General features: G+C 40.6%; 1 protein-coding gene across 2 annotated transcripts in view; it reads right to left on the minus strand.

Annotated features, from left to right (window-relative positions):
* VPS53 (VPS53 subunit of GARP complex) overlaps nt 1-26471 on the minus strand; it is a 276186-nt gene that overhangs the window by 133392 nt on the left and 116323 nt on the right. For both annotated transcript variants that reach the window (XM_077296357.1, XM_077296358.1), the window contains exons 12-13: nt 19840-19938; nt 7059-7153 (exon numbers count right to left, since the gene is read on the minus strand). In XM_077296357.1, the coding sequence (XP_077152472.1) occupies nt 7059-7153; nt 19840-19938 (194 nt within the window). The remainder of the gene's footprint in view (nt 1-7058; nt 7154-19839; nt 19939-26471) is intronic.

Genomic DNA, 26471 nt, shown 5'->3' on the forward strand with positions numbered 1-26471 from the left:
GCTTTCCCGCAGAGGAAACATAGTATAAAATGCATGCAATCCGCAAAACAAAGTTTTATTTGAAAGACAACACCGTAATAAAAATGCATGTAAAAAAGCTCACTAAAAGGGCAATAAAAAAAATCTTAAGAGACCTACATTAGCTAATTAGTACAGAAGTGCTGCAGCATGAAATCCATAACAAATACTCATCATGAGAACTGGCCTGCGGGTGCTTTAACATATAAAGCAAAAATCAGGAACGGAGAAGTAGAATCTTTTCTTCATTCCTTTCCTCCCTTCACTATTTTTTTACATTGGCATTAAACACGGAATTAAAACGGCAAAAGTACTCAAAGAAAATGTACCATCAAAATTTTTATTTCATAATCTGTCCTAATTACTTAAGGATGTGTAAGTGCATACAAATAATTACTAGTGAACTGGCTCGAATAAGGGTTATCCGAGGGTGCAGCTCTTCTAGACCACACGACCGGAAAATAGACTTGCCAGCTCACACAGGTGATATGTCTGAATTGGTATTCACTTTCTCAATGTAAGTTTATGGAGCTTCGTTCCGAGGCTCCATAGGCAAATCTTTAAGTAAGGAACTCTGCCCTACACAACGGTCCCTGTGTGACCTGGCAAAGTAAAGTAACAGTCATGTCCGACCGCAGTCGGTAAGTATTTTAATGTACATGCACACGATTCTAATGACTACATAGGTAATTAGGATGGTTTATGGAATAATCACTTTTTTTTTTAAGAACCTATTTTTAATATACAGATTAAATTGGAAGATGATAGAGATGAGCTTGGAGTAATAATTTCCAATTAGACAAAACAGAGAAGTTAAAGAAATAGATAAAGCCAATTCATAAAAATAAGTACCATGTAAAGCCTCATTTCATCTGCCGCAGAGCAGCACGGGAATTAAATACTTATGTTTCTCTGTAAAAATAGGTAATCCCTGGAAGTCTGAGCAGCAATACTCCTTGCATTCTGACTATTTTTAAGGGGACCCTAACAAGAAAAAAATGTCTAAATTTAAAAAAAATAAAATAAAATCGATAAATAAAACTTAAAGGGAACTGTCAGCAGGACTGTGCACAATAACCTACAGTCAGTGTCAGGTCGGCGCAGTTATACTGATTAAAATAATACCTTGGTTGATTAAATCCACCATGTGGTTGCTCTTTAATCTTTATTTTCAGTTTTGAGTTAACCCCTTCACCCCGAAGCCTGTTTTCACCTAAGTGACAGGGCCAATTTTTACAATTCTGACCACTGTCACTTTATGAGGTCATAACTCTGAAATGCTTCAATGGATCCTGGTGATTCTGACATTGTTTTCTCGTGACATATTGTACTTCATGATAGTGCTAAAATTTCTTCGATATGACTTGCATTTATTTGTGAAAAAAACAGAAATTTGTCGAAAATTATGAAAATGTAGCAATTTTCAAAATTTTCGTTTCTATGCCCTTAAATTAGAGAGTTATATTGCATAATATAGTTAATAAACAACATTTCCCACATGTCTGCTTTACATCAGCACAATTTTGGAAACATAATTTATTTTTGTTAGGGAGTTATAAGGGTTAAAAATTGACCAGCGATTTCTCATTTTTGCAACAAAATTTGCAAAACCATTTTTTTTACGGACCAACTCACACTTGAAGTGACTTTGAGGGGTCTATATGACAGAAAATACCCAAAAGTGACACCATTCTAAAAACTGCACCCCTCAAGGTACTCAAAACCACATTCAAAAATTTTATTAACCCTTCAGGTGCTTCACAGGAATTTTTGGAATGTTTAAAAAAAATTTAACATTTAACTTTTTTTTTCACAAAATTTTTACCTCAGATCCAATTTGTTTTATCTTACCAAGGGTAACAGGAGAAATTGGACCACAAAAGTCGTTGTACAATTTGTTCTGAGTACGCCGATACCCCACATGTTGGGGTAAACCATTGATTGGGCGCATGGCAGAGCTCGGAAGGGAAGGAGCGCCATTTGACTTTTCAATGCAAGATTTGCTGGAATTAAGATCGGAACCCATGTCGCGATTGGAGAGCCCCTGACGTGCCTAAACAGTGGAAACCCCCACATGTGACACCATTTTGGAAAGTAGACCCCCTAAGGAACTTATCTAGATGTGTGGTGAGCACTTTGAACCTCCAAGTGCTTCACAGAAGTTTATAATGTAGAGCCATAACAAAATTTCATATTAATTTTCACAAAAAATGATATTTTCGCCCCAAATTTTTTATTTTCCCAAGGGTAAGAGGATAAATTGGACCCCAAAAGTTGTTGTGCAATTTGTCCTGAGTACGCTGATACTTCATATATGGGGATAAACCACTGTTTGAGCGCATGGCAGAGCTCGGAAGGGAAGGAGCGCGTTTGACTTTTCAATGCAAAATTGGCTGGAATTGAGATCGGAACCCATGTCGCGTTTTGAGAGCCCCTGACGTGCCTAAACAGTAGAAACCCCCCACAAGTGACCTTATTTTGGAAAGAAGACCCCCTAAGGAACTTATCTAGATGTGTGGGGAGCACTTTTAACCCCCAATTGTGTCACTAAAGTTTAGAATGTAGCGCCGTGAAAATTAAAAAATCCTTTTTTCTTTCCACAAAATGATGTTTTAGCCCGCAATTTTTTTTTCCCCAAGGGTAACAGGAGAAATTGGACCACAAACGTTATTGTCCAATTTGTCCTGAGTACGCTGATACCCCATACATGGGGGGAAACCACTGCTCGGAAGGGAAGGAGCGCCATTTGAAATGCAGACTTAGATGGATTGGTCTGCAGGCATCATGTTGCATTTGCAGAGTCCCTGATGTACCTAAACAGTAGAAACCCCCCACAAGTGACCCCATATTGGAAACTAGACCCCCCAAGGAACTTATCTAGATGTGTTGTGAGAACTTTGAACCAACAAGTGTTTCACTACAGTTTATAACGCAGAGCCGTGAAAATAAAAAATATTTTTTTTTCCATGAAAATGATATTTTAGCCCCCACATTTTTTTTCCCAAGGGTAACAGGAGAAATTGGACCACAAAAGTTGTTGTCCAATTTGTGCGGAGTACGCTGATACCCCGTATATGGGGGGAACCACTGTTTGGCGCACGGCAGAGCTCTGAAGGGAAGGAGCACTGTTTTACTTGTTCAAAGCAGAATTGGCTGGAATTGAGATCAGACGCCATGTCGCATTTGGAGAGCCCCTGATGCGCCTAAACAGTGGAAACCCCCCAATTCTAACTGAAACCCTAACCCCAACCCTAACCCCAGCCCTAACCCTAGCCCTAACCCCAACCCCAACCCTAGCCCTAACCCTAATGGGAAAATGGAAATAAATACATTTTTTAAAATTGTATTATTTTTCCCTAACTAAGGGGGTGATGAAGGGGGGTTTGATTTACTTTTATAGCAATTTTTTTGGCGGATTTTTATGATTGGCAGCCGTCACACACTAAAAGATGTTTTTTATTGGAAAAAATAGTTTTTGCATCACCACATTTTGAGAGCTATAATTTATCCATATTTTTGCCCACAGAGTCATGTGAGATCTTGTTTTTTGCGGGACGAGTTTACGTTTTTATTGGTAACATTTTCGGGCACATGACATTTTTTGATCGCTTTTTATTCCGATTTCTGGGAGGCGGAATGAACAAAAACCAGCAATTCCTAAAATTCTTTTAGGGGGGGCGTTTATAGCGTTCCACGTGTGGTAAAATTGATAAAGCAGCTTTATTCTTCAGGTCAGTACGATTACAGCGATACCTCATTTATATAATTTTTTTATGTTTTGGCGCTTTTACACAAAAACTATTTTATATAAAAAAATAATTGTTTTTGCATCGCTTTATTCTGAGAGCTATAACTTTTATTTTTCTGCTGATGATGCTGTATGGCGGCTTTTTTTTTGCGGGACAAGATGACGTTTTCAGCGGTACCATGGTTATTTATATCCGTCTTTTTGATCGCGTGTTATTCCACTTTTTGTTTGACTGTATGATAATAAAGCCTTGTTTTTTGCCTTGTTTTTTTTTTGTTTTTTTTTGCGGTGTTCACTGAAGGGGTTAACTAGTGGGATAGTTTTATAGAGCAGGTCGTTACGGACACGGCGATACCAAATATGTGTACTTTTATTGTTTTTTTAATTTACATAAATATAAGGATTTACTGGGAAATGTTTTTTTTTTTCCTTTATTTGGGGATTTTTTTTAATTTTTTTTTTATACATGCTATTTATTTTTTTTTTTTACTTTCTACTATTGTCCCAGGGTGGGACATCACTGTATTAGATCAGATCGTTGATCTGACATTGTGCATAGCACTCTGTCAGATCAACGATCTGACAGGCAAGTGTAGGAGGCTTTACGGCGCCTGCTCTCAGCAGCTCTCAGCAGGCACCGGCTAGCCAGGGCATTTCATGACCCGGAAGGAGTCCCGCGGCCATCTTGGATCCGGGGACTCCTTCCGGATCACTGGAGCAACGCGATCTCATCGCGTTGCTCCGGTGGGAGAGCGCAGGGAGCCCCCGTCCCTGCGCGATCCCCCTCTATGCCGCTGTCACTACTGACAGCGGCATCAGAGGGGTTAAATGCCCGTGATCGGCGCTAGTGCCGATCGTGGGCATTGCTGCGGGGTGTCAGCTGTCATATACAGCTGACACCCGCACCCGATCACCGTGGCGCTCAGAGTGAGACCGCGGTGATCGGTGCGCCGTACTAGTACTGCTGCTGGCACAAATGCAGTGCCGGCAGCGCAGTACTAGTACGGAGCATGTCGCAAAGGGGTTAATGATATGCTCGTGCTCCGTGGCAGCCTGTGGGGGGTCTACATGTGGTGCTCTACTTAGGTATTCATGTGACGGGGTCATCAATGGGCAGGATAAAGGACGCGCTTCCGGTAAGCGCAAGTTAAATGCTGCTGTCAGAAATTTACAGCGGCATTTAACTAGTTAACAGCCACAGGTGGATTGCGATTTCACCCTGCGGCTGTTGCGGGCACATGTCAGCTGTATAAATCAGTTGACATGTGCCCAGAAAGGTGCGGGCTCAGCGCCTAAGCCCGCACCAAAAAGGGGGAGTCCAACGTGGGCACATTACTATGCCTAACGTCGGAAAGGGGTTAAAATCTTTAACCCCTTAAGGACCAGGGGTACTTCTGTTTTTGAGTTACCGTTTTTTGCTCCCCATCTTTCCAGAGCCATAACTTTGTTATTTTTCCATCAATATGGCCATGTGAGGGCTTGTTTTTTGCGGGACGAGCTATACTTTTGAACAGCACCATTGATTTTACCATATTTTGTACTACAAAACGTGAAAAGAATTCAAAGTGCAGTGAAATTGCAAAAAAAGTGCAATTCCACAATTTTTTTCTTTACCATGTTCACTAAATGCTAAAACTGACCTGCCATTATGATTCTCCAGGTCATTACGAGTTACCAAACATTTATAGGTTATTTTTTATTTAAATTGTAAAAAACTTCCAAAGTTTGTCCTTAAAAAGGCGCCATTTTCCGAGACCCGTAGCATATCCATTTTTCGTGATCTCGGGTTAGTTGAGGGACTATTTTTTGAGCAACGATCTAATGCTCTTATTTATACCATATTGGCGTAGATATGTTCTTTTGATCGCCAGTTATTGCATTTTAATGTAATGCTGCCGCGACCAAAAAGTCATAATAAACGCATTTTGATTTTTGGTCTGTTACGCCGTTTACTAATTGGATTAATTCTTTTCACATTTTGATAGATCAGGCGATTCTGAACATGGCGATACCATATATGTGGTTTTTTTTTAAATTAAATTGTTATTTTTATTTTTTTAATTCATTTATTGAGAACATAATGAAATTACGTTACATTCATATTTGCTTTCAAACAATTGAACGTAATGAACAATACAAAATTGTTTTATTTTGAATGGTGAAAATGGGGGGTGATTTGAACTTTTATATATATATATATATTTAAAAACTTTATTTTTTTTTTACTTTTTACTTGCTTTAATAGTCTCCATGGGAGACTAGAAGCTGCGATCATCTAATCGCTTGTGCTACATAGAGCAGGGCTGCAGCCCTGCTCTATATAGTAGAAATGCTCACTTGCTATGAGCGCCAACTGCTGGGCGGCACTCATAGCGATCCGGCAATGACAACCAAAGGGATCTCCTGCAGACCCCGGGTTCTCTTGCCAACACATCAGCAACCGCCGTTACGTGGCACGTGGTTAATTACATGCTTCCTGTGCGTGCATGTTAAATGTCCCTGTCAGAGATTGGATCACGATTCCACCCACGGCTGTTAAGAGCATATGACAGCTGTTGACATCAGCTGTCATGTGCCAGAAAAGGTGTGGCCTCATCGCCGAAGCCCACACCAAACAGGGCGAGGCGTCCAATGTCGGATATATCCATCATTGCACGTTAAGGGGTTAAGACCCAAAAAGGGGAGCTTGTCAACTTATGGTGGTGTGACAGCATTAAGAAATACAAAGAAAAAAAAAAGTAAAACTATTGCTGACAAGAAAATGGATTCTAAAAATTCCAAATAGATACAATACAAGTGACAGGACATGCTTTCTAAATAAAGTCTTTTTCAATATCAATTCAGGGTAAGCATTGGTTAATAAACTTGAAAACTGAAAGCTTTCTTTTCTCAAAAACCTTTAGCTAAGGTTACAAATTCCTTTCAAGTTTAGGGTGCCTGCAAGGGAAACACTAATGGAAAACATTTCTGATTGAGTGGAAAAGAGGAAAATCAAAATGAAATTCTATGTAAAGTCAGGACAGGGTGTGGCGGGATTACTGAGTCCTGGGATTACATTGGCTGGCAGGAAGCAAGACAGACCCCTGGCAGTGCTGGCCCCACTAAGTAGCTTACTGTAAAATGAGTTCAGTATTAGATGGAATCAGGTACCAGTGCCGCATAGAATACAACTAATAAAAAATATTCATTTAACATAATATATACAGAATTATTCAATTCTGATTAAATACAGTTATACAATCACTGTTTAGTTTTCAAATTCAACATCTAAAAAGCAGTATTTACTACTCACTTGTCTTGCGACTCTATATACACATATAGATGGGGCTCAAAACACTTTGAAATGATGCCATGGAATGGATTTTCTGGTGCTTTGGGCTTCTTTGGCTGTTAACAAAAAAATAGTCAAATGTAAAGAAAACCATCACTTGTTATTTGTACTGTGACATTGAAAAGACATGTGGTGGAAGCCAGAAGGACAGTGCTACCAAATTATTTCTAGGCTCTTGTGTTTTCAATTGCTTATCGGCATTTCAGAGACCTAGGTTACAGATAAAAGACCGCCATTGGGAAGTGACCAATTCCTCCTCCATTAATGGAACTACACACACGTATTGGAAGCACAGTCCACGGAGTATCTTACTGCAAAGCATAATAATAGAATTGAACCATTTGACTCAATTTGATCAAAGTGGTTAGTTGAAAAGCTATAGTTATTGGATAGAGTTAGGTAAAAGAGCTCGCCATACACCACTATAGTCATGTGGGTTATTAAAATATATTTTCTCCTTAAATATCCATTGTGTACTGTATCTTCCCCATCCCCTATTTGTATCCAAGTAATTTTTCATCCAGTTTTATTTTTTCAGCCAATAATGGCATTGTTGATAAGGTCTTATTGGTTATTGTGACATGAGTTTCTGAGGAATAAGAATTCTGATAATGCACTTTTTTTGTGGTATGCCATAGGTCATTTACTAATATAGTGGTAAGTCACAGCAATATAATGAGACTCATGAAACTCAAACTTGAGGCTCTTTTGTTAATGTTCTTTTTTTTACTGTCCAACCTTACAAGTACTTCTCACTAAGTTATAATATCATCAAAAAGTTAATTTATTTCAGTTATTCAATACAAAATGAGAAACTTATTATATAGAGTCATTACAAACAGTGATCTACATCAAGTGTTTTTTTGTCAATGTTGATGATTATGGCTTACAACCAATGAAAACACAAAAGTCTTCTCAGTAAAATAGAATAATTAACAAAAGAAAACCTGCAAAGGCTTACTGAGCATTTAAAAAGGTCCCTTAGTCTGTTTCAGTAGGCTCCACAATCATGGGGAAGACTGCTGACTTGACAGATGTCCAGAAGGCAGTCATTGACACACTCCACAAGGAAAGTAACCACAAAATGTAATTGCTAAAGATGCTGGCTGTACAGAGTGTTGTATCCAAGCATATTTATGGAAAGTTGAGTGGAAGTAAAAAGTGTGGTAGAAAAAGGTGCACAAGCAAATGGGATAACCGCAGCCTTGAAAGGATTGTTAAGAAAAGGCCATTGAAAAATTTGGGGTGGAGTGGACTGCTGCTGGAGTCATTGTTTCAAGAGCCACCACACACAGATGTATCCAGTACATGGGCTACAAGTGTCGTATTCATTGTGTCAAGCCACTCATGACCAATAGACAACGTCAGAAGCCTCTTACCTAGGCCAAGGAGAAAAAGAACTGAACTGTTGCTCAGTGATCCAAGGTGTTGTTTTCAGATGAAAGTACATTTTCCATTTAATTTGGAAATCAAGGTCCCAGAGTCTGGAAGAAGAGTGGAAAGGTACCAAATCCAAGCTGCTTGAGATCTAGTGTGACGTTTCCACAATCAGTGATGGTTTGGGGAGCCATGTCATCTTCTCGTGTAGGTCCACTGTTTTATCAAAACCAAAGTCAGCGCAGCAGTCTACCCGGAAATTTTAGAGCACTTCATGCTTCCCTCTGCCAACACGCTTTTTGGAGATGGAAACTTCATTCTCCAGCAGGACTTGACACCTGTCCACACTACCAAAAGTACCAATACCTGGTTTAATAACAACAGTATCACTGCAATCCCATGCTGTCCTGTCTGTATAATCTTTTGCCTCCTGCCCTGGAGATGTGGTACCGTTCAGAACCATTTCAGTGCACAATCAATAACAGTCTCGAAAAGAAGAATTGGATGCATTTAAACAAACCAGGATGGATGAACACACAACTTAAACACTTGCTAAAAAAACAGAAATGTATATCAAATGGAAAGAAGGGGGCATAACTAAAGAAGAAAATAATGCTGTCTGCAGGGAATGCAGGGCAAGCGATAGAAGATCTAAGGCCAGTAATGAAGTGAGGTTTGCAAGGGAGATTGGATAAAAAAGGATTTGGGGGGGATATGTGAAAAGCAAAAGAAAAGTTAAAGATGCTATAGGACTTTTAAAGGATGAAAAGGATGAAGAGGTAAAAAATGATGTTGAGAAGGCCGAACTTTTAAATTTCTATTTTGCATCTGTGTTCTCTAACAAATCAAATGTAAGATAAACTGAACTTCACGGTGCTATCAAAGGAATAAAAGAATCTACACTATCCATTAACAGAGAGATGATGAGGGAACACTTAGCTAATTTAAATAAATTTAAATCTTCTGGCCCAGACGAATTACATCCTAGTGTACTTAAAGAGATAGCAGAGGAAATTGCAGAAATACTACAAAGAATCTTTCAAAATTCATACAGAAAAGGAGAAGTCCACAAAGATTGAATGGAAAATGTTGTCTCCACCGTCAAAAGAGGAAAGACGATGCAACCAGGAAATTACAGGCCATTGAGCCTTACTTCTATACGAAGAAAGATCTTTGAATAAATGATTAAATAGCATGCAAGTACTTCGATAAGAATACAGTAATTAGCAAGAGCGAGTAAGGGTTTGTAGCAAATAAGTAATGCCAGACTAATCTTATTTCCTTGTATGATGAAATCATTGACTGAGTGGATCAAGGAAATGCGGTAGATATAGTACCATATATACTCACGTATAAGCAGACTTTTTCAGCACTTCTTGTGCTGAAAACGCCCCCCTCGGCTAATACACAAGTCATTGTTCCAGAAAGATGGCGCGGGAAGGGAGAGGCAGAGCATCGGGTCACAGAGGCAGGAGCCGGTGGCTGTAACTGTGCCCGCTGCTAAAGAAAAATGAATATTCACTGCGCTGGCAATGAATATTCATATCTCTTATAGCGCGCACAGTTACAGCCACAGCCTACTTACCTTCCCTTCACGCCCTTGCAGCATCTCATTCCGATCACACTCTCCACTATCATAGACGTGGAGTGAATATTCATTACTTTAATGAGCGGGGACACGTGATCGCTCGGCCGGAAGACCTGCTGTCGCCAGAACAAAATGCACCGAGGGCACATAGGGAAGGTAAGTAGGATGTTTTTTTTTTCATAGGAATCAAGCATACAAGGATAGGGGATAAGGAGCCATGCATACAAGGATGAGGTGCCAGGCATACAAGGGTGGACGGGGAGCCATGCATACAAGGACAGACGGTGAGCCATGCATACAAGGACGGATGGGGAATCATGCATACAAGGACGGGGATGGAGAGCCATGCATACCGGGATAGGGATGATGGGACAATGCATACCCGGCTTATACTCAAGTCAATAAGTTTTCCCAGTTTTCGAGGCAAAATTAGGTGCCTTGGCTTGTACTCAGGTCGACTTATACTCGAGTATATACAATATCTCTACTTCAGCAAAGAATTTGGTAAAGTATCTCACACTATACTTATTGAAAAAACGACCACGTATGGGATTGACAAGGCTACAGTTAGGTGGATTCATAACTGGCTAAGTGATCGTACTCAAAGAGTGGTAATTGACGGTTGAACATCCAATTGGAAGTGTGTTGCAAGTGGGTTACCACAAGGCTCTGTCCTGGCCCCAGTGTTGTTCAACATTTATAAATGATCTAGATAATGGAATTCAAGGTAAACTAATCAAATTTGCAGATGGTGTATAGCTAACACTATAGAAGACAGAGAAAGGCTTGAACAATGGGCAGCGACTATTAGAATGGTATTTAACAGGAAGAAATGCAAGATTCTACATTTGGGCAAGAAAAACATAAATTACATCTACATAATTGGATGAATAGAAATAAGCCACAGGACGTGTGAAAAAGACTTGGGTATACTAACATGTCAAGATATTGCATCCTGGAATGGTCACACAGAACCACTCGCTGTGATCTTTGTGTCGAACAGCTCTCTACTGCTCTCTGTCATCCTGACAATTACTCGACTAACCATCAATGAACGGAGGAGGCCGCAGGCTCCTCCCACTAATAGTCTGGTTATTGGGGAACTAAAAGGAAGTGTATATACACATCCGATTCTAAAGCACGGAATATACATATATACCTCCGATACAGTCACGGCAAACTCAACAATAACCCAAGAACGATTATTCGCTGCCACCAGTCGTTGAATATATGTAAAAAAATTGTTCTAGATTTTATGTTAGCTGTACACATTTTATTGGATATGATCACTCATTGATGGTATACCAACTTAGCCTATCTTCAGCTATTTTTTTTTCCTTCAACTTTTACATACTGTACATTATTATGGTTATTCTCATGTATTCTAATCTCTCAACCCAATTTTCACATTAGACTGGGGCTGTTACAAACCACTAATTCTACTGCAAAAGTTTGGCGCAAATGCAGGTAGTTTTAGAAAAGCACACATGGTGGTGGAAGTGCATTAAAGGGGTTGAGTAGGACTAAGCTATAGATGACTTAAGGTACCTTTACACTAAACGACTTACCAACGATCACGACCAGCGATACGACCTGGCTGTGATCGTTGGTAAGTCGTTGTGTGGTCGCTGGGGAGCTGTCACACAGTCAGCTCTCTCAAGCAACCAACGATCAGGGGAACGACTTCGGCATCGTTGAAACTGTCTTCAACGATGCCGAAGTCCCCCTGCAGCACCCGGGTAACCAGGGTAAACATCGGGTTACTAAGTGCAGGGCCGCGCTTAGTAACCCGATATTTACCCTGGTTACCATTGTAAAAGTAAAAAAAAAACAAAAAACAGTACATACTCACATTCTGATGTCTGTCACGTCCCCCGGCGTCCACAGGGTTAAAACTGCTTTCGGCAGGAGCGCTGCTAATATGCACGTGCTGCTGCCAAGAGCTTCCCTGCACTGAATGTGTCAGCGCCGGCAGTAACAGCGGTGACGTCACCGCTGTGCTCTGCTTTACAGCCGGCGCTGACACAGTCAGTGCAGGGAAGCTCTCGGCAGCAGCGCGTGCATTACCAGCGCTCCTGCCGAAAGCAGTTTTAACCCTGTGGACGTCGGGGGACGTGACAGACATCAGAATGTGAGTATGTACTGTTTTTTGGGTTTTTTTACTTTTACAATGGTAACCAGGGTAAATATGGGGTTACTAAGCGCATGGCCCTGCGCTTAGTAACCCGATAGTTACCCTGGTTACAAGTGAACACATCGCTGGATCGGCGTCACACACGCCGATCCAGCGGGTGACAGCGGGTGATCAGCGACCAAAAAATGGTCCTGATCATTCCCATCGACCAACGATCTCCCAGCAGGGGCCTGATCGTTGGTCGCTGTCACACATAACAAGATTGTTAGCGGGATCGTTGCTACATCAGCAAAAGCGTGACGTTGCAACGATATCGTTAACGATATCGTTATGTGTGACTCAGCCTTTATCCTTAGAGCAGAATCAGATGGCATTATAAATCAGAGCAAGATAAGAATGCAGTGGACTGGACAGCGGTGCTCTCCGGACCCAAGAGTGACAGCTGCATAGAAATATATGCTGCTGTCACGCTTAGGTCAGGAGAGTCGGTGGCCAGTCTGTGCAAAGCTTTCTGATCTTGCTCCAATTTATACGTATGTCTGACTCTGCCCTTAGGATAGGTGATCAATGTGAGATTGGCTTCAGATAAGCACATGACGGAAATATCAATAATGTAGTCCAGTACAACCTGTTTAATACGGTTTTAAATTTAGACAATGTAAAAGCAGACCAGATGAGCAAAAACTGAAACAAATTTATTAAATTTTGAGCAACTAGTCAAATGCTATTTCTTACCCAAAAAATGAATTTGGCTGATCTTAAAACTACAGTTAGGCATGTCCCCTTTTCTAGGCATATTAAAAAATATTTTAAGGGGTTACCTGTCAGGAAATTAATACTGCCTGAACCACAGAAGCAAGAATCAGACAGTAGTTGCATTATTAAAACAATAATCTACAGTAATTACTAACAAAATACCAATACATCAATAAAGAAATTCATAGCCAGTATAACAGAAATTCCCAATATGGACAGAAGGAATCCCATAAAACATGAGTGATAAATTACATAGCCTATAAAAAAGTCAAAGACAATAACTATGCATGATTACATCCAAAAACTAGTTTATAGTTATTAAGTAACCACAAATATTCCAACAAAATACCCTATCTAAAATTATGCTCCATTCAACTCTTGCCACCGCTCTCAAAATCTATAATGGAACAGAGCACGACGACAATGGAAGATGGATTAGAGATCTATCCTCTTCAGCGGTGAGTCCTGCTTTTCTCTTGGTTGCATTGATAACCGAAGATTGTTTAGGAGACCACATGGGTAACACCATGAAGACACCTTCATGACAGAATATAAAAAAGTGTTAGTGCTATTGTGAGTAGGCTGTGTGGCCTAAACGTGCGGCCATAGCCTGCAGCGTTTCTAGACTTGTCTTCCATTGAGGACATCTGGGTCCTTATTAGTCAGCAATTGCGGAAGAAGAAGTTGCCAGAAGTGGATCTTGATGTTTTGTGTGCTCAAGTGCATTCAGTGTAGGAGGAACATTCTTCAGACTGCACTCAAAAACCTCATTGATGGCATGCAAAGGCGTGTATTTCTGTATGGTGGGTGGTGCCGATACACAATATATCAAGAATTTTTTATTTTGTTTCCATTTTTCACAATTTGCATATCATTAACGTGTACTGATCCAGTGATTTCCATAATTCCATACAGCTTTTTCTTCTTGGTGTTGCAAGTTCAATGGAGGAGTATATTTATATTGTAAGCAAGGAAAATGATGCTGCTTCTCTCAGTGAGAACTTAAATGTTAAAAGTACCTGAATCCTTCTGGAGTTTATACCACTGAGAGAAACAAACTTAGTAGCAAAGCCACGGCAGGGGACTGAAAATCCTCCAAAAATTCAAAAATACAGCTGAAAAAGGGCAGCACCGCTTACCTGCCCAGGTCTCTGAACAAAGGCACTACAGAATGCAGCCAACCCACATAGCAAAGAGAGTGCATTTGTTCAGAGACCTGCTCAGGTAAGCAGTGCTGCCCTTTTTCAGTTGTATTTTTGAATTTTTGGAGGATTTTTAGTCCCCTGCCGTGGCTTTGCTACTAAGTTGGCTTCTCTCAGTGGTATAAATTCCAGAAGGACTTGGGTACTGAGCAACATTTAAGTTGCTAATTGTGTAAATCATGTGGATTAAAAGGTCCATGACTTAGAAGTGACTAGAGACTGGGTGGTATTGTAAGGGGGTTGCAGTAGCCGCCCTGAGCCTCCGAGCATGTCCCGCGTTGGAGTATTTGTAAATGTACATACATTGTCTTGTTGAAATGTATATTCAATGCTGATATATATCTATATATATATATAGATAGATATATATGTATACAGTATATATATATATGTATACAGTATATATATATATATATATATATATATATATATATATATATATATATGTATCTCTCTATATATATATATTGAACATATGCATTTTAATGTTCCTGTGGCTGTACCAAGTGTGTGGTACAATAAATAAAGCCTACGAATAAAGGCCTAAATAATTGGCACTTCCAGATCAATTACTCAACCTACATAGAAATAGAACTCTTTGCATTAGGTATTAAAAAAAGGAACTTTGAGACATTTTTTTTAAACAAATTCCATTAAAAAACACATGGGGAAAAAACAAAAAGATGACACCCGCAGGTATGTTTACTCTCCCAAGTGTACATATTTTTCTTGTTTACATCCAAAACCCATAGGTTAAAGTCATAACCTGCACGTGTAGTCTGGGCCCCGATGCGCGTTTCGCTTTTAAGCTTCTTCCTGGGGGGTCTTAACCCTCTTTAAACTTATTATGTTTGCAATATGGTGTTTTTTCTAAACATTGGTTTGCCTTTATCTCTTTAAGTGCTGTGCATGAATTAACCCCTTAACCCCTAAGGGTTGTTTGCATGTTATTGACCAGGCCAATTTTTACAATTCTGACCACTGTCCCTTTATGAGCAAATAACTGGAACGCTTGCATGGATCCTGGTGATTCTGACACGGTTTTGTCGTGACATATTGTACTTCATGATAGTAGTAAAATTTCTTTGATATGACTTACGGTTATTTGTGAAAAAACTGAAATTTGGTGAAAATTTTGAAAATTTCGCAATTTTCCAAATTTGAATTTTCATGCCCTTAAGACACCACACAAAATACTTAATAAGTAACATTTCCCACATGTCTACTTTACCTCAGCACAATTCTGGAACCCACATTTTTTCTTGTTAGGAAGTTATAAGGGTTAAAAACTGACCAGAAATTTCTCATTTTAACATCATTTTTTTTTTTTTTTTTAGGGACCACATCACATTCGAAGTCACTTTGAGGGGTTTATATGATAGAAAATACCCAAGTGTGACACCATTCCAAAAACTGCACCCCTGAAGGTGCTCAAAACCACATTCAAGAAGTTTATTAACCTTTCAAGTGCTTCATAGGAATGTTTGGAATGTTTAAAAAAAAAAAATTAACTTTTTTCACAAAAAATTTACTTCAGATCCAATTTGTATTATTTTACAAAGGGTAACAGGAGAAATTGCACCCCAAAAGTTGTTGTACATTTTGTCCTGAGTACGCTGATACCCCATATGTGGGGGTAAACCACTGTTTGGGCGCATGGCAGAGCTCGAAAGGAAGGAGCGCCATTTGACTTTTCAATGCAAAATTGGCTGAAATTGAGGTAAGACACCATGTCGCGTTTGGAGAGACCCTGATGTGCCTAAACAGTGGAAACCCCCCCACAAGTGACACCATTTTGGAAAGTAGACCGCCTAAGGATCATTTTTTTTTTTTTACAAAAATATTTTTGCCCCCAATTTTTTATTTTCCCAAGGGTAAAGGAGAAATTGGACCCCTAAAGTTGTTGTGGGATATCGGCATTCTCAGGACAAATTGCACATGTGGGGGGGTATCCACCGTTTGGGCGCATGGCAGAGCTCGGAAGGGAAGGAGCGCGGTTTTGGAATGCAGACTTAGATGGAATGATCTGCAGGCATCACATTGCATTTGCAGGGCCCCTGATGTGCCTAAACAGTAGAAACCCCCCACAAGTGATCCCATATTGGAAACTAGACCCCCAAGGAACTTCTCTAGATGTGTTATGAGAACTTTGAACCCCCAAGTGTTTCACTAAAATTTATAACGCAGAGCTATGAAAATAAAAAATCATTTACTTTTCCCAAAAAAATGATTTTTAGCCCCCAAATTTTTATTTTCCCAAGGGTAACAAGAGAAAGTGAACTGCAAAAGTTGTTCTGTTGTACGCTGTTACCCCATATGTGGGGGTAAACCACTGTTTGGGCACACGACAGAGCTCGGAAGGGAAGGAGCACAATTTTACTTTTTCAACCCAGAATTGGCTGGAATTGAGATCGGACACTGTCAGGTTTGGAGAGCCCCTGATGTGCCTAAACAGTGGAAACCCCCCAATTCTAACTCCAACCCTAACCTGAACACACCCCTAACCCTAATCCCAACCATAACCCTAACCACACCCCTAACCCGAACAGGCCCCTAACCCTAATCCCAACCAAACCCCTATCCCCAACACACCCCTAACCCCAATCCTAAACATAACCCTATCTACACCCCTAACCCTGACACACCCCTAACCCTAATTTCAACCCTAATCCCAACCATAAACGTAATCCAAACCCTAACCCCAACTCTAGCCGAAACTCTAACCCTAACTTTAGCCCCAACCCTAATGGGAAAATGGAAAAAAATATTTTTTTTTATTTTATTATTTTTCCCTAACTAAGGGGGTGATGAAGGGGGATTTGATTTACTATTTATAGCGGGTTTTATAGAGAGTTTTCGTTTGGCAGCTGTCACACACAAAAATACGCTTTTTATTGCAAAAAAAAAAAAATAGTTTTTGCATCACCACTAGGGTTGAGCGAAACGGGTCGTTCATTTTCATAAGTCGCCGACTTTTGGCAAAGTCGGCGTCTCATGAAACCCGATCCGATCCCAGTGTGGGTCGGCCACGTGGAACGCGAACTTGGCGCCAAAGTCGCGTTTCGAATGACGCCTTCCCCGCCATTTTTTTGAGCCAATTAATTGTGGGCAGCGTGATGACATAGGTTCCGGCTCCTGCGGCATCATAGTGCTATGTTACGTTTTCGGACGTAGTAATTTCCGGAGTCAAAAAATAACATATGCCTTGCACGAGAGAGAGAGAGAGAGAGAGAGAGAGAGAGAGAGAGAGAGAGAGAGAGAGAGAGAGAGAGAATAAAAAAAATAATTTCATTGACATACATTGGGTTTCGTGTTCCGGGTCCGGAACCCGACTTTACAGTAGAATCGGCCGATTCCATACGATCCGACGTCCGAGAAGGTCGGGTTTCACAAAACCCACCTCGATCCTAAAAAAGCTAAGGTCGCTCAACCCTAATCACCACATTTTGAGAGCTATAATTTTTCCATATTTTGGCCTACAGAGTCATGTGAGGTCTTGTTTTTTTGCGGGACGAGTTGATGTTTTTATTGGTACCATTTTGGGGCACAAGACATTTTTTGATCGCTTTTTATTATGATTTTTGTGAGGCAAAATGAACAAAACCAGCAATTCATGAATTTCTTTTGCGTGGGGCGTTTATACCGTTGCACGTGTGGTAAAATTGAGAAAGCAGGATTATTCTTCGCGATAGTACCTCATTTATATCTTTTTATGTTTTGGCGCTTTTATACACTAAAAACTATTTTATATAAAAAATAATTATTTTTGTATCGCTTTATTCTGAGGGCTTTAACGTTTTATTTTTGCTGATGATGCTGTATGGTGGCTCATTTTTTGTGGGACAAGATGACATTTTCAGCGGTACCATGTTTATTTATATCCGTCTTTTTGATCACGTGTTATTCCACTTTTTGTTCGGTGGTATGATGATAAAGCATTGTTTTTTGCCTTGTTTTTTATTTATTTTTTTACAGTGTTCACTGAAGGGGTTAACTAGTGGTACAGTTTTATAGGTCGGGTTGTTACGGACGCGGCAATACTAAATATGTGTACTTTTATTGTTTGTTTTTATTTACATAAAGAAATGTGGTTTTTTTCTTTATTTAGGAATTTTTTAAAAAATGTTATTTTTTTTACATTGTTACAGGGTGGGACATTACTGTATAAAGTCAGATCGCTGATCTGACACTTTGCAGAGCACTATGTCAGATCAGCGAGCTGACAGGCAGTGTAGGCTTCTCAGCGCCTGCTCCTAGCAGGCACTGACAGGCCACTTCCCTGCAGGACCCAGAAGGACCCCACGGCCATCTTGGATCCGGGACCTGCAGGGAGGAGACCCTTGGAACAACGCGATCACATCGCGTTGTTCTGAGGGTCTCAGGGAAGCATGCAGGGAGCCCCCTCCCTGCATGATGCTTCCCTATGCCAACGGAACGCTGCGATCTTGTTTGATCGCAGTGTTCCAGGGGGTTTAAGTGCCGGAAGCAGTCAATGACCGCTCCTGGCACATAGTGCCGGGTGTCAGCTGTGATAGTCAGCTATGTGTAACACAAGTGATCAGATAGTCTAAGGCAACTATTAAAGCATGTAAAAGGTTAAAAAATAAGTTTTCAGAACTATTTAAAAAATATAAAAGTCCAAATCATGCCCCTTTTGCTCCAATCAAAATAAAACAATTAAAAAAAATCAAAATACACATTTGGTGTTGCCATGTTCAGAAACGCCCAATCTATTAAAATATAAAAAGAATTATTCCGTTCGATAAATGGCGTAACAAGAAAGAAAATCAAAAAAGCAAGAATTACATTTTTTATGGTCTCCGCAACATTGCAATAAAATGCAATTACAGGAGATCAAAACATTGTATCGATTCCAAAATAATATCAATAAAAACGTCAACTTGGAGCGCAAAAAACTAGTCCTCACCCGACCCAAATCCAGAAAAATGGAGACGCTTCATGTCTTGGAAAATGGTATGTTGTTTTTTTTTGTTTGTTTTTTTAACAAACTCTGGATATTATTTTGCTTCCCACTTAAGTAAAAATAACCTACATGTGTTTGGCATCTTCAAACTCGTAGTGACCTGGAGAATCATAATGGCAGGTTAGTTTTAGCATTTAGTCAACATGGTATGCAACATACCCCCCCCCCCAAAAAAAATGTAGAATTGCACTTGGAATTTTTTCTCGTTTTACAATACTCTATATGGTAAAATCAATGGTATTTTTCAAAAGTACAACTTTTCCCGCAACAAACAAGCCCTCACATGGCCATATTGATCGAAAAAATAAAAAGTATGGCTCTGAAAGGTGGTAAAGGGGTTAATTCCAATGTACTTTGTTTATGTGACCATCCCTTTTAAAGGATTGAAAATTCACAACTGTCTAACAACATCATCTCTATAACTTTTTCTCAGTGACCCTGTGAGTCTATTCATAGTGTGGTTGCAGTGTACATCATAAAAAATATGCAAGGAGGACTTTCCAGCATGAGCCACTATAGAGGCATACAGTGGCAAATGTTGCTCCATAAACATATACATACCAAATGGTCAATGTTTTTTTCCAGGTACCTACATATGGACTAGCATAGTAAACAACACGATTTAATACAGTTATAACAAAATGAATGACATAATTTTACAGACATTAAAAATTACTGCAGAAAATGGGCTTAATACTCACTTTGTCCAAGTCACTATCTCTGTCCAGAGCAGACTCTTCTATGTTGTCATCATCCAAAAATGGGTTAGTAGAAACAGGAGGTTGAACTTCAGGCTTTTTCTAGAAAATAATTATAAAATTATTATTTTTAATAAAAATAATTTCTATCAATTAAAACACATGAGCAAAAAATGAGTGGAAAAACTATGAAATTGCAATCGCTAACTAAAACTCAGCAATTGAGACAAATCACATTTTAGTTTTCATAATGTCAATAGCTGGACGAACATGCACACTTTCTGGGTAGGAAGAATAGTTCTGTTCACCACCTGGCACTCTTGGTTTAGAAATCAAATGAAAATTCCTCACTCCAAATTGTGTAAGAGCAAAATGTACGAACTTTCTGCTGTTTGCAATAAACCAATCTGCTAGGGCTCACCAGGTGAGGAGCATCCACTAAATCTCTGGCCTGTGTGGGTATACGGATCCCAGACTTGGTGCAGCTTCCAACGGACACATAGAATCATGGCAACTAACACTAATTAGAAACTCAGGAACAGACGGACAGATGGATTGGAACCGAGCAGAGATGGATAGGAGTTGAAATGCAGTAGTACAGATAATGGAGAATACCAAACAAGGAGCACTAGAGTCAAAATTACAAGACGTAGGTGTGCATTTCAAAGGACCTTAACTAGACATAGGGAGATTATGTCATTGATCCATGCCGGGCCACCTGCCAAACGCAACGTGGAACACAACAGAGGGCAGTAGACTCAGGATAATGAAGCGGAGACCGGGATACCTGGGACTGATTTGTAAAACAATCAAAGAAGAACAATTTAAATAGCTCAACAACTAATAAAAGAAGTGTTTTCTCTAAATTCATCTTATCACAATTTGTCACTTTTACTGACTAGTGCATGCTAGAGCACCCCTTGGTTGTTCTGATCTGCTGCAAGTGATGTGTAGCCGAATGCCAACATCTGTCAGCATACCTGAGGAATCTTAGCCCATGGGCAAAGGCCTTCAGTTCATTAAAGGGAACCTGTCACCCCCAAAATCGTATATGAGCTTCGGCCACCGGCATCAGGGGCTTATCTACAGCATTCTGTAATGCTGTAGATAAGCCCCTGAAGTAACCTGAAAGATGAGAAATAAAGGTTATATTATACTCACCCAGGGGCGCTGCGGTCCAGGTCCGATGGGCTCGCGGTCCGGTCCAACGCCTCCTATCTTCATGAGATGACGTCCTCCTCTTGTCCGCAGCGCCTGCGCACTGCAGTACTTTGCTCTGCCCTCAACAGGGCAAAGTACACCTGCGCCGGAGCCTCGGCAAGAAGACAAGAAGAGGACGCCATCTGATGAAGATAGGAGGCGCTGGACCGGACCGCGACGCCCATCGGACCCGGGCCGCAGCAGGTCCACCCCTGGGTGAGTATAATATAACCTTTATTTCTCATCTTTCAGGTTACATCAGGGGCTTATCTACAGCATTACAGAATGCTGTAGATAAGCCCCTGATGCCGGAGGCCACAGCTTCTTATACGATTTTGGGGGTGACAGATTTCCATTAATATTCTTAGGTTGCCAAGAGAGTGGCCCAAAAAGGTAAAGAGAAGAGATCATGGCCTTACACAAACAAAGAAAAGAATAGAAAAAATATCAAAGATATTGAATGTTCTTAGAGATAGGGTTGTAAGCATAATTCACAAGTTCAAAGTTAAAATAACACTGGTGACACCACCTAGACATGCCAGAGAGAGGAAGCGATCACCAGCTGCCAACAAATTACAAAACCCTTAAGTAAATGCAAAAGATCTGCAGCAAGATTTGGTGGCAGCAGGTACTGAGGTTTCACAGTGCATAATTGTTGATCGTATTCATGTCTGAGCTCCAAAAAAAACACCTCTACTGGTCCAAAAGCACAAGAAAAGTGAGCTCCAATATGCTCAAAATCATATAAATATACCACAAAGAGGTGAATTCTGAAACTGAATTAAAAGTGGAAATTTGTGTTGAGTTTGGAGACATCACATGTTTCATTAGCTATGTTGTGCTAATTAATTTGTTCTTGTTTGATTGGTTTATTTGAAACATCTTTTCATAAATTTTACTAACAAACCTAATTTGCTATGGGGGTGGAATAATTTTGGTTGCAACAGTAAATTTCTCCAGAACTTTCATAAACAGTATTATGTTCACTCCCATAAATGCCATCAGGGTCTCTTATGGGAAAATACGCAATACACTGAAACGAATTCTCTTGGGAACAGACAACGGCATGAAAAGAGGGGGAAGGAGTGACTTTGCCAAAAGAGTTACTCAACCAAAAATTTGTATGAGAAATTTGTATGAAATACGCACCGAACTCTGAAATAGGCAGACAAGCTTTGTATGTAATGCATATATTTGCCATATATTTTCAAAAACAGACCCATTGACTCCATACAAAATATCATCTGAATGGAAAACATTAAAAAGGCAGCAAGATACTTTAGAAATTTAGCACACTTCATTGCTACATTATCTTCTTCTTTTCACTTTATTTGCATGTTTTTATAAGTGTAGATTAAAGTTCTCAAAAACATATGTAACAGCCACAGATGAACGTTAAAACCTTGGTATAATAGCCTGAATGGTATATGTATATGTATATATATATATATATATATATATATATATATATATATATATATATATATATATATATTTGCAAAAGGTTTCACCCTTTTATACATATCTATCTATATAATCGTCTAATGGGTACTTCCGTCTGTTTGTCTGTAACGGAAACAGGCTTAGTCTAGCCGCGAATTGGCCCCTCCTTACTCTCTTCCAGTCAGTGCCTCCTCCAGTCAGTGCCCCCTCCCTACTCCCCTCCAGTCAGTGCCAGTGTGTCGCCCCATTCCAGACCAACTATTTACTATTGATGCTGCCTATGCAGCATCAATAGTAAAAATATATAATGTTAAAAAAATAAAAAAATTGTGCTATTTTCACCTTCCGCCGTCCACCGATGCGCGCGATGCTGCCACCAGCTTCCGTTCCCAGTGATGCATTGCGAAATTACCCAGATGACTTAGCGGTTTCGCGAGACCGCTAAGTCATGTGGGTAATTTCACAATGTATCACTGGGAACGGAAGCTGGCAGCAGCATCGCGCGCATAAGGACAGCTTCGGTGGATGCTGGAGGGTGAGTATATAACTTTTTTTTTTAATTTATTTATTTTTTTTAACAGGGATATGGTGCCCACACTGCTATATACTACGTGGGCTGTGTTATATACTGCGTGGGCTGTGTTATATACTGCGTGGCCTGTGTTATATACTATGTGGCCTGTGTTATATACTGCGGGGCTGTGCTATATATTACGTGGGCTGTGCTATATATTACGTGGGCTGTATAATATACTACGTGGCTGCTATATACTACGTGGCTGATATATTCTACATGGCTGCTATATACCACGTGGCTGTGCTATATACTACGTTGGTGTGCCTATACTACGTGGCTGTGTCATACACTACATGGCTGCTATATACTACGTGGGCAGTGTTATATACCAAGTGGCTGTGCTATATACTACGTGGCTGTGCTATATACTACGTGGCTGTGCTATATACTACGTGGCTGTGCTATATACTACGTGGCTGTGCTATATACTACGTGGCTGTGCTATATACTACGTGGCTGTGCTATATACTACGTGGCTGTGCTATATACTACGTGGCTGTGCTATATACTACGTGGCTGTGCTATATACTACGTGGCTGTGCTATATACTACGTGGCTGTGCTATATACTACGTGGCTGTGCTATATACTACGTGGCTGTGCTATATACTACGTGGCTGTGCTATATACTACGTGGCTGTGCTAAGTGCGACGTACGTACATACATACATACATTCATACATATTCTAGAATACCCGATGCGTTAGAATCGGGCCACTATCTAGTCTATCTATATAATCGCCTAAGGGTCCCTTCCGTCTGTTTGTCTGTCACGGAAATCCCATGTCGCTGATTGGTCGCGACCGGCTGGCCGCAACCAATCAGCGACGGGCACAGTCAGGCCGTGAATTCCCCTTCCCTACTCCCCACCAGTCAGTGCCCCCTCCCTACTGCCCTCCAGTTAGTGCCCCCATAGCGGTTTAGCAGTCCGTTAAACAAACTGCGTTACACCACGGCATAACGCGGTGTAACGCTGTCCCTTAATGCTGCTATTAACCCTGTGTGACCAACTTTTTACTATTGATGCTGCCTATGCAGCATCAATAGTAAAAAGATCTAATGTTAAAAATAATTTAAAAAATAAAAAATCATTATATTCTCACCTTCCGGCGCCTTTCCCGCTCCTCGCGACGCTCCGGTCCCAAGAATCAATTACGGCAATGACCGGAAATGACATAGCGGTCTCGCGAGACCGCTACATCATCACGCGTTATTGCCACAATGCATTACTGGGAACGGAGCGTCGCGAGGAGCATCGCTAAAGGCCTGGACTGGATCCAGGGGCCGCCGGAAGGCGAGCATATAACTATTTTTTATTTAAATTATTTTTTTTAACAGGGATATGGTGCCCACATTGCTATATACTACGTGGGCTTTGTTATATACTGCGTGGGCTGTGTTAGATACTGCGTGGGCTGTGCTAGATACTACGTGGCTGTACAATATACTACGTGGCTGTGCAATATACTAAGTTGCTGTGTTATATACTACATGGGCGGTGCTATATACGTCTCTGTGCGATATACTACGTGGCCTGTGTTATATACTGCATGGACTGTGTTATATACTGTGTGACCTGTGTAATATATTGCGTGGGCTGTGTTATATACTACGTCTCTGTGCTATATACTACGTGGGCTGTGCTATATACTACGTGGCTGTGCAATAAACTACATGGCTGTGCAATACACTACATGGCTGTGCAATATACTACGTGGCTGTGGAATATACTATGTGTAACAACACCAGGAAGACCAAGGACGACTCCAAATAAGTCAGGGGCAAAGCTGTTGAAGTACAAGTCAGGTTTAGGTTATAAAAAAAAATATCTCCATCTCTGATGACCCCTGGAGCAAAACTCAAGTGGTTTAAGGGGAACGCGTAAATGTTTTGCAGTGGCCTAGTCAAAGCTCAGACCTTAATCCAATTGAGAATCTGTGGTCACACTAGAATATTGCTGTTCACCAGAGGAAACATCTAACTTAAAGGAGCGGAAGCAGTATTGCCTTAAGGAATAGGCAAAAATCCCATTGGCAAGATGTGGAGAGACTCTGATCCAAAGCGACTTGCAGCTGTAATTGAAGCAAAAGAAGCCTCTACAAGGAACTGATTTTAGGGGGGTGAATAGTTATGCACACTGAAGTTTCCTAGCTCTTGTTCTTTTTTGAAAAAGCAAAATAAGTGCAAAAAGTAATATGAACACTAAACATACTAGGTATAAGGAAGAGTTGGGCCAGGAGGCGGGGAGTAAAGTGCCCCCTGTACTAGTCTCTAGGTACAGTGGGGGGGAGGGAGTATATAGTAAGCCACCAATTGTGCAAGTTCTCCCACTTAAAAGGATGAGAGAGGCCTGTAATTGACATCATAGTTAGACCACATCTATGAGAGCCAACATGAGAAGAAAAATCCAGAAAATCACCTTGTCTGATTTGGCAAGATTTATTTTTCATATTACGGTGGAAAATAAGTACTTGGTCACCTAAATTCACGCAAGTTTTCTGGCTCTCACAGACATCTATCTTCTTCTTTAAGAGGCTCCTCTGTCCTCCACTCATTACCTGTAGTAATGGCACCTGTTTGAACTTGTTATCAGTATAAAAGACACCAGTCCACAACCTCAAACAGTCACACTCCAAGCTCCACTATGGTGAAGACCAAAGAGCTGTCGAAGGACACCAGAAACAAAATTGTAGCCCTGCACCAGGCTGTGAAGACTGAATCTACAATAGGCAAGCGGCTTGGTGTGATGAAATCAACTGTGGGAGCAATAATAAGAAAATGGAAGACATACAAGACCAATGATAATCTCCCTTGATCTGGGGCTCCACGCAATATCTCAACCCGTGGGGTCAAAATGATCACAAGATAGGTGAGCAAAAATCCCAGAACCACATGGGGGGACCTAGAGAATGACCGGCATAGAGATGAGACCACCATAACAAAGACTATCATCAGTAACATACTACACTGCCAGGGACTCAGATCCTGCAGTGACAGATGTGCCCCCCTGCTTAAGCCAGTACATATCCGGGCCCGTCTGAAGTTTGCTAGAGAGCATTTGGATAATTCAGAAGAGTATTGGGAAAATGTCATATGGTCTGATGAAACCAAAGTAGAGCTGTTTGGTACAAACAAAACTCGTTGTGTTTGGAGGAGACAGAATACTGAGTTGTATCCAAAGAACACCATACCTACTGTGAAGCATGGGGGTGGCAACATCATGCATTGGGGCTGTTTCTCTGCAAAGGGACAAGGACGACTGATCCGTTCACATGAAAGAATAAATGGGGCCATGAAGATGAAACGTGGATGGGTCTTTTAGCATGATAATGATCCCAAGCACATACCGCCAGGGCAACAAAGGAGTGGCTTCGTAAGAAGCATATGAAGGTCCTGGAGTGGCCTAGCCAGTCTCC

Source organism: Ranitomeya variabilis, chromosome 3 (genome assembly GCF_051348905.1).
Source record: "Ranitomeya variabilis isolate aRanVar5 chromosome 3, aRanVar5.hap1, whole genome shotgun sequence".
Classification (NCBI taxonomy): domain Eukaryota; kingdom Metazoa; phylum Chordata; class Amphibia; order Anura; family Dendrobatidae; genus Ranitomeya; species Ranitomeya variabilis.